Raw genomic sequence first — 14,640 nt, 5'->3', positions numbered from 1 at the left:
TTGTTAATAGTAGGCTCTAGCGGCTTCATGAAAACCATCGTAGTTTATTACTGACGAATTCGATACGATGGACCAATTGACTTGCTCTCATTCTGACCTATCATCCCTCACTGCCATAATACGCCAGCGTTAACCATCAGTGCCAGCAAGATTACTATTCCGTTATCATCTATTAAATAAAAACCTGTTCGATATGTCGTGATTTCGTGGTTTGTCATTATTTTGGAGGCGTTTAGAAACGGCGATCTTCGTGATCGACTAATCTTAAAATGTTTGCTAATAATTTGGCCATAAAAATAGAAAGTGGAATATTTATGACGCGTATTGTGTCTATTATAATAGAAATATATGTTTTTTAAACTCAATATTATCATTATTATCATATCAGCCGTTAGCTGTACATTGCTGAATATAGGTTTCCCCCATAAGGGGGGGTTTTGCTGGTACTTGTCACACTTGGCAGGCGGGTTGGCAACCGCAGTTAGGTTTTGCTGATGTTTTAAGACAGACGCTGGTATCAATACCTCGACCATTCAATTCCCTTGATCGTCTCTTACGACATTTACGAGAATGGAAAGGGTGATCTATTCTATTCCGGAGCTACATGGCTAAACTCAACAAATTGAGGCACAGTTTATTTTTCTAATGGATGCGAATGGAATGGTAATCTCGCCTGCGCTATCGGTATAAGCTGGCAGGGTCCCAGCGAATTATGATAAATGAAGTTGAGGATGAAAGGTCAGTTAGTCCCACGTGATGAATTTAACAATAATTCACCACGATGGTTTTCAGGGGAAACCGTGTGACTGACGACCTGATAGGGTATATTGATGGGGACTGTTAGACCCCATTACTAACAATCCCTTTCCCCCGGTACAGTATATTAGGCGATGGCCGTGTGTTGTTAATTTCTATAGATGGCAAATACGAATACATGTGTCGTTTAGGACGTAGGTTGTATGACAGTTTATTTATAATTTTCAGTACATAGTATATATAAAGAAATATTGATTTGGCATTTATAATATTTTTTTTGATGGGTGAAAATAGTATCGTAGCCCCCCCCCCCCCTGCGCTAATGGGATACGTTGGCGGAGTACCAGTGAAGGGTGATAGATGAGAATGAAAACAGGCCAGTTAGCCCATCATGATGAATTCATCAGAAATTAACCATGATAGTTTCCAGGGGGAACCGCGAGGAGGTCGACCTGGTTGGGTATATTGCTAGCAATGGGATTCTCAGTCTCCATTACTAACAATCCCTTTCCCCCCTAATATTATATTTACATGGCATTTTATTTATGTACTGTGTTCACATTGAACTTTAAACTTTCTGTAGACTGGAATTGGTATTAACAGAATTCCGTAAATGCTTTTGACTAATTTAGTATTAAACGAGACACATTTATCCAGTATACATACGAATATAATAAGAGTCCTACATTAGTCTACTGTTGGAAAAACTGAAGTTGATAATATATTGATTTTATTAAAGAGTAGGTCAATAAAGGTAGGTAATTATAGGTCTTATTTGGGCTAAGAACAGCGACAATTCGATTGTACGTGTATAAATTTAGATTTATTTTATACTAGGCTTTACTTGTGACTTCGTCTGCATGGCCGAAATTTATTTTAATTCACTATTTGAGTTCATGATGAAACTTTATTATACAAAATATTTTAAATTTATACTAATATATTAAAACAGAGTTTGTTTGAACGCGCTATTTCTGGGAATACTAGTTGGATTTAAATTATTCTTTTTACTGGTTATTCGATTAGAATAATTTTGCTTGATTCCGTTACCATTAGTTTGTCTGCGACTACCAACAAATAACTAAATAATCAGTGATATGGACTTCCCTATGATAACATTTAGTTCAGTTATTAAAAAAAAAAATTATATACCATGTGCAAAGGCGCGGGATGCAGTTAATAATAATTGACAAATTAATTATTAATCAATGATAACGCATGGGCGACACAGTATACTTTGTTATTGTCTATGGTATTGTTCATGTCTACAGGTTACGGTTATCACTTTCCATCAGGTAAGCCATTAGTTTGTTTGTCATTCTAAGTTGCATAAAAAAATATTTGACCAAAATAAAAAGTTGCCTAATGTCATGACGAAGGGTTGAGCCTTTAAGGTACTAGAAGGTAACAAACAAATAAACTTTTACATCTATAATATTAGTTGATATTTTTATTTCGCTGTGTTTTTTTAAACTATGTCTTTTCAGTTAGTGCCATTCAACAGTTATTTCTTCTAAATCCATTGTTCTTATGTTTCAGTAGCGTTAGAACCTGAAGACAAAAAGCCGGATAGGCCGCCTTCAAAGACACCCACTATATATCCCATTCTCAACAAGTACTCAGAAAAAACCGCATCCGTCAAAGAACTAACTACGTCTAGGATAAGGTACGTATTAATATTGTTTATCGGAGGGAGGCTTTGTACAAAAGTCATTTACTTGGGCACCTCTGCCCCATTCGAGTTTCTACCGTAAAGCAGTTGTGTTTGCGTGGTTGTTTTTCGGTTTGAATGGTGGGATATGGCAGTGAATTTACAAGGTACAGAAGAATAACACCTGAGTCCCCAGGAATGGCAACGCATGGAGGGTATCACGAGCGAAACGGTATTCTCTCTGTTATGCCCATGGTATTGCTCATGTTTATAGGTGATGGTTACCACTGTGGCCGTCAGCTTGTTTGCCATTCTAAATTGCATAAAAAAAAATGTATAAGATTAATGTATATTCGATTTGTGACAGTTTATTAGTACTACGCTTCATACAATTCAGCGATCTTAATATAGAATCCCTCATCATTTTAATTTGTAATTATTGTCACTTGTTTCGTGAGAAGTCACGCGCTTTCATGTATTACGAAGGCGATCCAGGAATCCTTGGTACTAGAGACTCAGATACTTCAGTAGTGGACGTGAACGAATAAATTTGTCCTCTATGGACAAAAGTACCTCGTTTGTACTAAATATAAAATTAAATTACCATTAAATAATAAAATTATTTAGTGGTCATTGAATTGTTATAAGGCTTTTAATATGCTTGCGTGGGCGTAAGTCCACAGAAATAAAGTCGTCTGGAAAATCTACTTATTAATATTTTTATACATGTATAATAGAGTTGTAACTTTATCATATTCCAGTTTGCACAAGGACAACATAACTAATAAAGAAAGTAGTACGCAGAGTACAATTACACACACAAACAAGAATGAGTCAGAAAAAGTGATTCACAGTGAGACTACCACAGATGGACCGCTAGATGGACAAGTATGTAACTATTTATAGTAATTATATTAACATCTAAACACTAGACATCCTCTGTTTCCAAGGAAATTTCAAGTACTTTCTTATCTGGATGTATATACCTAAATACCCCTTAAGTATCAACTTATCAAATTTAATTTTCTTAAGAAAAGTAGACAACTTTTGGTATTTCGTGATTGAACAGTGCATAAATGTAAATCGCTTTTACTTTAATTTTGATACATTAAAATGTATTTTTTTTTATTTAGAAAAATGTAGAGTTTTTATAAGATATAAAATTTAATTTTAACTAGAAAACTAAATTGATTTTTTCGAACTCATTTGAAAACGAAGTTTGCAAATTATGATTTTTAATTTGCAGTATGTGTTTTGTACGGTTATTACAACTTTTTATTTGATAGCTCTTAATTTTGTTTTCAAGTAGTATAAAAATATGTGTTTAATTAAGTTTGACATAAAAAGGCTTCATCACTTTATTTTTGTATTGAGAATTAAAGACAAGATGCGCAAATTGTAATATGGTCTCATTATAAAATATTTTGTATGGAGCTGTTAATGATTTTGTATAATTTTAATTACAGATTAAAAAACCCCCCGTGCCGACGAAGAAAAGCCCCACGATGTCATCCGGTGTCGGCGGTTTGCTCAGCGGGCTTAAAAGCAAAATGTTGTCGTCGACTGATAAGTAAGTATATAATTAAAAATTTCAAAATTACCGTATACAATAATATCAAATTCCAATGTGTATAAATTATTAAACGAAAATATTAACAAATTATTGTGCACGAAATAGAATGAATGTTATGTCATTTATTTTGTATTGTGTAATATGTTCTAGATAAATAATTATAATAATATTTCAATTTAATAATCTATCGAATTAGATCTATCTATAACGCTTTTCCTAGTGACTTGAAGATTAGCATGCTATTTACATTAAATATTAGCTTTTTACATTAAATATGATTTTGATACTCTTCTATCCTACGTGTCAAATTCATAACACTCTTTAAGACCGATTTTAATTCAGTTAATAACTGGTGATAGTGCCACATAAATATCTATACAAGTATTTAACGTCATTATTACTCACCTGTATTAATTTTTTTTTAAACTTGAGGTCTAGTAAAGAAAACAATACATTTGTCTAGTAATTAGTAGTTATTGTTGGCTGTCTTCTCCAAACATGAAAAGAGGTGAGTATTCCGCGGATTCACTGACGTAAATCAGTATATAAAGTATCCTATCTGTAAAAAAAAAAAAAACAATCTATAAGTCTAAATATAAGTATCCATATTTCACTGAAATCGGTTCAATAATTAAAAAAAAAAAAACTAACAAATAACTTTACAAACTCGCATTTAGAATAGTACATAGTGGGCTTTATAAAGATAATTAATTGGAAGTAATATTATACCTTTATGGCAGTCTATTAGGAGAGGCTTATCTCCAGCAGTGGACGGATAATGGCTGAAATGATGATGATGAATATTATACCATCTCTTACATTGAATAGATTTGAATGTTTTTCAGTAGCCTTTTCCAGTAGTTACCACGCTTTGCAGGCCGATTGGAAACCGCAGTTAGGCTTTGGAGATGTTTTAAGAAGGACGCGGATGTCCGTCCCTCGTTCTCCCTTAGTCGACTCTTACGATACTTACGAGAAAGGAAGGGGTGGCTTATTCTATGCCGAGACCGACCGAAACTTATTCTATGGCGATGTGAGATCTGAATTTTTAGATGGACCATATTGTGTTAATCTAGAAATTAACACAAGAAATATTATAATTCACAGGTTATTATTATTAATAATAATGTTAAAATTAACAGAGAGAAGTCATCGTCGACGACGGTGAGCAGTGGTAGCAGCAGCGGCGGCGAGTGGGACCGGCCCGACGGTGGCGGCTCTAGCAAGCCAGTTGCAAACAATACCAACACATTCGACCACGTCGAGCGGAACTCCATACTCAACGATCCACGTGCTAGCAGGTATGCTAGGGCCATCTTAGTTTATCTGACACTTTTTTTTATACAACTTAGAATAGTAAATAAGCTGACAGCCCACCTGATGGAAAGTGGTAACCGTCGTCTATAAACATGAGCAGTACCATGGACATAGCAGAGAATACTGTTTCGCCCATGATACTCCCCATGCATTGCCATTCCTGAGGACCCAGGTGTTATTCCTCTGTACCCAGTAAATTCACGCTATATCCTACCCTTCAAACCGAAACACAGCCATGCAAACACAACTGCTTCACGGTTGAAACACGAATGGGACAGAGGTACCTAGCAATCGACTTTTGTACAAAGTCTCCCTCTGGTACACTGCTGTAAAAATTATAGATGATATTTCTCGATAATTAAAAATTGGTTATTAGGTAACTGCGGGTGTCGAGTGAGCCGACTATACATTTTTAACGCATCAACTGTGTAAATTTGATTTTGTAATTTCCTTATTTTCTGTTTAATCATAATTAGTCGGTAAAGATCTCTTTATTAAGTGATTCCAAAAAGGATAAGGATCTTAATTCTTCTTTTTTTTATATTATACAATATATTGCTAAATCGAAACTTTTGAACAATTTTGTATTATGCTATGCTACGCAAATAAAAACGGAAATACTACTAAATATAGTAGAATTTCCGTTTTTATTTGCGTAGTATATTCTTAAATATTATCATTGGAGACATTTTTTTGCAAAAACAATAAAGATAAAAAGAATTACAGATTTGTTGTGTATCGACTACAGAATAAAAAAAGAACACCTTTGTTTACATCTAGTTGTCTGTTATATTTTTTAGTAAATAAAAATATATTTCCGCGCGAAATAAAAATAACATTATTTTTCAGAGTGAAAGCTCCACGTCGCAGGCCGCCCAGTCAGGGATTCCGTGATGAGTCGCCACAGCAAATAGGGCTCAGTAATGGGCATGAAGGTAAATTATTAAAATATATTACATTATGTAATATAACCTTTTACTATATTATATTATTAATATTGTCAAATATAACAAAAATATATAAGGTAGTCTTGTCCAATTTATTTAGGAATAAATAAATATTTTTTGGTCATTAGCGGTTGGTCACTGTCTTATTATCAGATCATCAAGTAAAGGGCCTATTGTGAAAATATTAATAGATAGAATTATATATGGTACATATACATATGAAATACTAGCCTGTGTAATTAATAATATAAATATATTCCATCAGCCTCGCCAGCTGAAAAGCCTCCGCCTGAGAAGACGGAAGAAATAAAACCTCGTACGCGTGAGTGGGAGAAGCACAGGGCGCCGTGGATGGAGGAGTTGAAGCTGAATCAGGCCAAGAAGACCAGCCTCGGGTCCGACGGCAAGCCGCGCGCCGCGCTCGGCAGCACTGACAGGTACAATACTAAGACAATAGAACAATTTTATTAACTTATAAATAAATATTATAAGATAAATCTAACAGATAATATACAATATAAAAATAAATAAATAAAATAATAATATCTATCAAAGAAACAAACATTGTCAAATCAAGTTGTTAATTTTAGAAAACCTGTTAATTTTACAGATTGAATTGAACTGTCCTGCAGTTTTATATTAAAACAGTAGACAAAACAGGCCTGTTTGTAATCACGTCACTCATCCTTGTTAAATTTTTAAAAACTAAACTACATTAGGTATTAGTTTGCACAGTATGTAATGTTTATAAATTTAATGAACACGTTTTTATGTACAATTACAGAATTTTGGACGTTGGTCTTGATGAAAAAAGAACATCAAGTCATTCTATGGAAATGTCGAAGAGCACATCATCCATTAGCAGCCGAATGTCCGTCTTAGAGAGTTTTGAAGAGGTTAGTAATTGAATAAAAATCTTATTTCTATGTTGTGAAGAATTTAAAATATATCTGTTGCTTAATAAACACTTGTTTTTTTCCTTGGGATGTCAAAAGAGACGACTGAGAGACAATACAACTTTGCAATAGGAGGAAAATTTAAAATTATATCCTTTCCTAGCTTACTGTGTGGTAATAGTAAACTATAATGATATTGCCTCTTCGTGGAGAGTTAATTGGTTATGATAATACTGATTTGAAAAATATCTGGTAGATATATATAACTATAGTAAGTAGTAAGGTAATCAAATTAGTGTATTATTGTTTCAGACAAAAGTGCGTAATTCATTAGACTCCAAGAAAGACGTCACTCCAGTAGCTCGTGAACGCGAAGAGCCCGCCAGCAAGCCTACAGTACAATCGCCAACCGCCGCAGGTGCGTATATAATTTACCTAAAAATAAAGATTACAGTGGCTTTTAAGATCGCCACTACGGTTAATCAAGAAAGTTGGTAACTTATTGACTATTTTGATTGAACAAAGTCAAATTGTATATATATGTAAGTACACAAATCGACCATATTTGCAAAATATTAGTAATATTAAGTTGTTTGTAATTTTAATTTATGAAATACCATGCACTGGTTACTAATTAACCAGTGCATTAGTATTAATTCAAATAGAATTTTGGATATAAGTTATAATTTCACTTTGACTCATTTACTTAATTCCTAATCTATATTAATGAAATAAATCTGAGTTCATGCCTTTACTTTCACATAGCATTGTAATATTAATTATAATTATGTCAAATAAATAATAATTTTCATATGAAGTTCCGATTGCAGATAACAAGAGAGAGAAAAAAAAATATGAAGTTCAATGTTAAAAAAAATATTTTTGTATTTTAAATCAAATATTTCCATTTTTTCTCCAGGTCGGACATTAGCAAGTATGCTGGATGAGATTAAAAAGCCCCCAGCGCCCCACCCACCTTCAGCCACAGCGCGAACAACCGAACCGACCCCACCCGCAGACAAGCCAAACGCCAAATTAGAAAAGACTGCCAGTAGCATTGAAAAGCATAGTGAACTCAACACAATCACTAAAACAGGAATGTTCGAGAAAATATCAAATACAACCGAAATCATAGAGAAACTTGAAGACAAAGTGTCGGAGAAGCCGTCGAGTTTGTTTAGCGGCGACAGGAGCGTGTCGACAACTCTAGAGAGGCTCAAACCGGTGAAAACAGACAAACCTGAGGGTACAGATGCGTTGGTCGCGCAGCTCAACACCAGAGTAAGTAAATAATTTATTAAACTATTTAATGTAGTTTATCTAAGGTTGGTTTTAGGTATACATTGAGAAATGTACTAATCAACAGACTCCCTCTAGGTGTGTATATTGATTTAGTTAGGGAAAATCGATAAATGAATAGGAATATTTAAGGATAGAGATTTAGTTTTCCAACATCTCTCCCTCTTTTCTGCTCCAAAGCTTGAAATGAAGAAAGATAATTTAAGATTGCTTGTGAAAATATTTTAATAATATAGTGGAGACGAAATTTTAAATTAGTATTTATACACACTTTTCAGATATCAAAGTTGGAGAAGATTATTGAAGATCAGAATACAACATTCAAAGCTGCTATCGACGAACTCAATAGTAAGTTGAAGATAGAAACCGAGAAGCGGCAGGCCTTGCAGGCTGAGATTGAAAAGCTAGCGCAGTGTGTTACACAAGTTTAGCCTTTATTCCATGTGCCACTCAAGTCAATTCGCCGTGGCCGTACAACGTGGAGAGAATTTTCGAGTTACGTTCATTACTAGTTAGCGAAAATGTATAACTATTAGAACCCCTCGGGAAATTTTCGAGTTTCTTGACCGTTTTATCGAGATATATTTATACATTGCTTGTGTAATGAAAGCTTTATCGGATATATTTTATTTTGTAATACAATTTTTATAAACTTTTGTGATGCATCATTAATGTTAGCATATAATTTATGCTGTATATATTTATCGTTTCGTTACGGAGACGATCCGAGAGTGGATCGCTCGAATCTATTGTACTTACGCGATCGTCATGTTTTTAAATTGACGTAAATTGTACCTTCGAGGGAAATTTTTTTCTAATTGCATTTTTTAGCTCTATATTTAATCGAGCGCCATACTAGTGTAAAATATAATGTCATTTGGGAAAAGATGATGATACATTGTTATAAAACAATGTAATTAGAATGTGTGCTGTAATTGCGTGAGATTCGTTCGTCACAACGTAAATGAAATGCGTACATGAGATTATATTAATATAAGGTAGGAAAAAAATAATTAAGCGTATTAACAAGATATAGGGCATCAGCAATAGTTCAAAATGCAGCTATATAACCCCAAAAAATCAGTGCGTAATGGCAACTTAATAAAGTTAAATAGTTTGCATTAAAAAGATAAAACTAAATTGAACTTCGAATAATGTAAATTGTAACTCGACAAGCTCTTTTTTATTATTTAAATGTGATCGCTATACGGAATTTAACTTTTATATAATATTAACAATGTAATACCTTGTCTTTTTTTTTTTGTATAAATGTTTAAAGTACTAGTATTCAATGTTCTTTAAAGTTGTTTATATATATATCGATAAAACTATTAAAGGTTGTGGTACAAAAACATGACAACGGTATATTGTCATTGTATATTTTGTTCTCTTTATGTAATACTGATGAATGCAAGAGCGCAGTAAATTTTATGTGTCTCAAATCTAAAATAATGCCTAATTGGTTAAGTTTTGTAGGTTAGACTTGCGTCGTTTAATCATTGTGTACGATAACAAAATTTGTGCCATTTTAATTTCATTGCACATTATTTGTATATTGAATACAAATTGTACTTTATGTAAAGAATATAAGGTCTAAATTAGATTACATTGAATATTGTGATTAACACATTCCATATACACAAGATTGTAGCAATGTATGCCAATATTAATATATGTAAAATCATTTTATTGGAAGTGAACTAATATATAACCAAAGCTTCATTTAGCGGGGTGTATGGTAACTATAGTACCTCCTTTGTATATTTATTGAGCAAAGGCCATATTTTACCTACAATTAATATATTTTTATATTTGTACAGACATTATTTAAATTGTTATTTAGATGACACTGTACCTTTTTTAATACATATCTCTTGTATTTATTTTTATTGAATCAAAGTACCACCTTTGTAATATAAGATATATCCAAAATATAACTAATGTATGAATTCACAAAATATTTTATAACCAGAAATCAGGTTGTGTTTTGCCATCCAATGTGTTTTGCAGCTGTGTATTATTGTTTTATTGGGGAACTGATTAATATAATGGTGATATAAAAATAATTTTATTCTACACAACTCGTAGATTTAGGTTACGATGTGATAGACGTTGCCTAACTTATACATTTTGAATTTTATTATGCACAAATAAGGTCACACAATGTTATTGTAACATGCCACTTAAATTGTAAGTTAAAAATATGAAGTACCTAATCGGTTTTGATAATATAAACGATTGGCACTAACTTAGATTGTATGTGGATTGTCCGACATTTGTAACGTAGAATCACAAGTATTTTCATGAAATTTCAACCTTTGTAATAAGTATTAATTTAATATTATAAATGACATAATTTTTTTTATATTCCAGTAAATCGCATAATTTCATTTTATAAATAATATTTATAGTACCAATATTATTTGGCGGCCTATCCCGTAGTGACTAATTATAAGAAAACATATAATTAAAATGAGCCTCTTTCTTTGTCTGGTCCTTGAGGTTGTGGTCTAACAGGCTTGGTCCTGGTAGATTAAATATTATATTTGGTTATTTGTTTCCTTATTTTCATTGCGGATAGGGCTTTAGATATTATACTCATGTTAGATTTAAAGGTAACATTTCATTATGCGTACAAATGGATAGGAAATAGTGTGAGAATTGAATATTCATACCATTGTGCTTCAATCATCAGGTGTTCCTACTAAAACTCTCGTTTCTATTTATATTAATTGTAACTGTGACATTTGCTATGTTAAATTGTGCAACGAATGAAATTTGATAATACATAAAATGTTTATTAAAGTAAACGCCACAAGCAAAAGGAATTTTACGGTTACATTATTTCTACCCAACTGTATAACACTTCATGTTGTTAAAGTTTGTAGACTTTAAGAATATTTTTCTTGTTTGCACATTAAAAAAAATTAAAATAAAATTAAAAAAGCCCACTTCGACTGAGAAGTTAACCAACAAATGTATCTCTGCTGGGTAGCGTTTGGAAAACTACGCCACATCTCATTTGAAAGTACCTCCGTACCTCATAGTTTGACCAAGGTATACCAAGGTAAACCAGTGTATGTTGCCGGTGATGATTTATGGGACCGAAACATTGTCCTGTTGGTTATATGGTAAAAGCTTCAAGTTAGTGAACAAGCTATGAATAGGGCTATACTCGGAGTTTCTTTGCAGGACAGAATTCGCAATGAGGTTATACACAAAAATCAAAGTGACCAACATAGTCCGAAGCAAACTGAAGTGACGATAGGCCGGTAACATAGCTCAAGGACCGATAACCGATGGGGAAGAAAGGTTCTTGAGGGGCAAACGTAGTGTAGCATGAGCCGTCACTAGATAGAGTGATGACTTCAAATGCATTGCAGAGAGTTTGTGGAATGCAAGTGGCTCAAGATCATTTCTTTTGGTAGTCTATGGGTAGGTCTATGTTCAACAGTGGACAGATAACGGCAGATATATGATGATGATGATGATGATGATGATGACATTAAAAAAAATTGTTTTTTTTTCATGTATCGTAATGATAACTTGTCTACTGGTAGATTTATTTGCCTGGTGCCTGTAATAAGTTAATGATGTAATGAATAATAATGTATAATGTCTGGTGAATTTACTCACCTCTTCCTATACGACGAAACCAAATTTCATGTCTATATACTAATATTATGCCATTTTGTTCATGTTTAAACGCGGCAGTTACCACTTTCTATCAGATGGGCCATCAGCTTGTTTGCCACACTTTGTTTAATAAAGTTGGCTTCAAGTGGAACTTCTACTGACATTATTTAAAATAGCGATTGAATTGCGATTTGCTTGTTTAGTATAAAATTCCTTATGCTAGTGGCGCGTTCTTTATTTTGCATGCTAGTTCACGCGACAATTATAAAGGGCATAATACATGTTCAATTCTTTAGTAGATAGGTATAAATTTAAGCAATCTTTGAGATTCATACTCGTAGATCTAATAAATTGTTTTCGCCATATAAAATATACCGTTCTAATTATGATATACTTAATTCGTGAACAATATAAACCTTTAGTAATTGGTATGTGGTGTCATTTTAAATGAATGATTTAGCTTAAACATACAAAATAATATGCTAAATCTAGTTTTGTTTCAGTTTTTTTTTTATTAATAAGATGGTTTTTTTTTGTACTGAATAACTATGTTGGTAATTAAAACTACTTGCTCTTTTTAATATAAGTTTTTAACTGACGAATATTTGTTCAGTTGGCTATAAAAGATAATATCATAATAATATGGAAACAATACTACAATTGATAAACTTTTGGGATCAGTTCTTATTTATATCATAATTGCTGACGGGATTAAAAATCTGACTTATACTTTGTTGTTGAATTTGCATTTTTAATTTATAAACTTTAATATTACGCAATCATATCCTATGTTTAATAAGTTTAATTTAAAAAAAAAAAAGGTTGCTAATACAATTAATTAATAGTGCTAACACTATTGTAACAACGAGCAGATAATTTATGAAAAACATGTATTGGTTATTCTCCCAATAAATATATTTAAGTTCATTCTGATTTACTTAAACATATATAAATATGAAACATAAACAACTCAATAAATCAACTGTGAAAAATATTCGTAACTCCCTTTACTTATTTCTTTATGACAAAAATTTCCATCAAATTAGTAGGATTATAAGTATCACAATTTTTTCATGAATTAATTGACATTTTACATAATTAAGATATTTCATTTGTTCAACTTGTGTTAGTATGTGAATTTATCATGACATTTTGCTAAAAGAAATGAGTTTTTGCTAAAAATTGAAATATTGCGATCTATTGTTAATTTATATGATTTTTCTTTATAATTACTATATTATCCTTATCACATGAACCGATTGAAGAGAATATTAACCGTTTTGCTTTTATTTCGAGTATTTCTTTTGCATTGTTATCGTGTACTTTCTTTACCTAACTACTTTTCGAATTGTTGATGGGCAGTTAGATAACTCAGAACATTAACATATAGATGTGAATGTAATGAGTTACGTTTTCACCAACGGAAAATTCAAGACATTATTTTTTAAAAAGTATAAGAAATATTGAATATTTTTTTTGGAATAAAGTTATACAAGGATTGTGATGAAAAATTATAAGATGTGACATGAGATCGCGATATTTCAACGGCCTCTTAAAATTTAACAAGCCAATATTTGCATTTATTGCAAGTTCTTATTGTATGTACATATAGATATAAATAATTATAAACTTAGTATAAAAATGTACATACAGAACTTGTTGGAAAGTACATGAAGTAAAAGGTTTATATAATAAACCATAGATAAAACTGTATGATATAGAATTATTAATCGAGCTATTTGTTTTTAATAGTACTTAATTTATTTTATATGTGCTGTAATGTACCTACCCATTTCATGCATTCCTATGGTTTAACAGTTTAGAATAATCAACATAAAGAATAATAAATTAAAATTATTATATAATTAATTTTGTTTGATTCGTTTTATGCCTGTTAAGTATTTTAAATATAAAAAGATAGAGAAATAGGCACTTTCATTGATGAAAAACCAAGGGTATATGCTCTCAAATATTGGATGAAAGTTAAATGAATATAGACTGGTCGCGTGGCGCTTATTAATAGGGTAGTGTGGAAGACCTCTGATAAATGAGGTGGATGGGTGATAAGTGAAATAAAATTCAAATCCATTCGAAGTTTCATAAGAAATAAAGTATCTTATTTCAATAAAATATTGTAAATAAATTTAAGATTAATTGATATATTTTAATGTTACGTGTTTGTTTTAAGACTGTTTTTACAAGAAGTTGGAGACTTAGTTAGACCCGTATTGCTACAATTTAACTTGTCAGATCGACACCCATTCTGAAGATCATCGATTTTATTGTCACCTACCTTCACTATCCTGCCTGCCTACCAGGCGTGATTACTATTCCATTTTTATCCAATAAAAAATATACCTACGAATGTTATAAACATCATAACAAAAAATAGTTGGTTCTGAAGCCATTGTCTTTCTTTATTCTTTCCTTTATAGTATTTCTGTGAACTTGCACAGAAAGACGACACGATAGATCTGTCGTGATCACAACGTGAATTCATCGCGCTAAGTTCCGATAGTGTATTTAAATAGAGAAAGTGACTTCAGGCTCAACCCCATATCGTGA

The 14,640-nt window shown here is 32.1% G+C and overlaps 1 protein-coding gene across 3 annotated transcripts in view; it reads left to right on the top strand.

The window, feature by feature from the left end:
* LOC113515631 (SH3 domain-containing kinase-binding protein 1) overlaps positions 1-12,201 on the top strand; it is a 30,158-nt gene extending 17,957 nt beyond the window's left edge. For 2 of the 3 annotated variants that reach the window (XM_052893429.1, XM_052893431.1), the window contains 10 exons: positions 2,296-2,422; positions 3,169-3,295; positions 3,874-3,977; positions 5,123-5,281; positions 6,147-6,232; positions 6,510-6,681; positions 7,029-7,140; positions 7,453-7,558; positions 8,060-8,421; positions 8,718-12,201. In XM_052893429.1, the coding sequence (XP_052749389.1) occupies positions 2,296-2,422; positions 3,169-3,295; positions 3,874-3,977; positions 5,123-5,281; positions 6,147-6,232; positions 6,510-6,681; positions 7,029-7,140; positions 7,453-7,558; positions 8,060-8,421; positions 8,718-8,870 (1,508 nt within the window). In that variant the 3' untranslated portion in view covers positions 8,871-12,201. The remainder of the gene's footprint in view (positions 1-2,295; positions 2,423-3,168; positions 3,296-3,873; positions 3,978-5,122; positions 5,282-6,146; positions 6,233-6,509; positions 6,682-7,028; positions 7,141-7,452; positions 7,559-8,059; positions 8,422-8,717) is intronic. The other variant, XM_052893430.1, reaches the window with a different exon arrangement.
* Positions 12,202-14,640: the final 2,439 nt, after the last annotated feature.

Source organism: Galleria mellonella, unplaced genomic scaffold, assembly GCF_026898425.1.
Source record: "Galleria mellonella isolate WM207_F2 unplaced genomic scaffold, CSIRO_AGI_GalMel_v1 utg173, whole genome shotgun sequence".
NCBI classification, from domain to species: Eukaryota; Metazoa; Arthropoda; class Insecta; order Lepidoptera; family Pyralidae; genus Galleria; species Galleria mellonella.
This window is presented reverse-complemented; position numbering and strand designations above follow the sequence as displayed.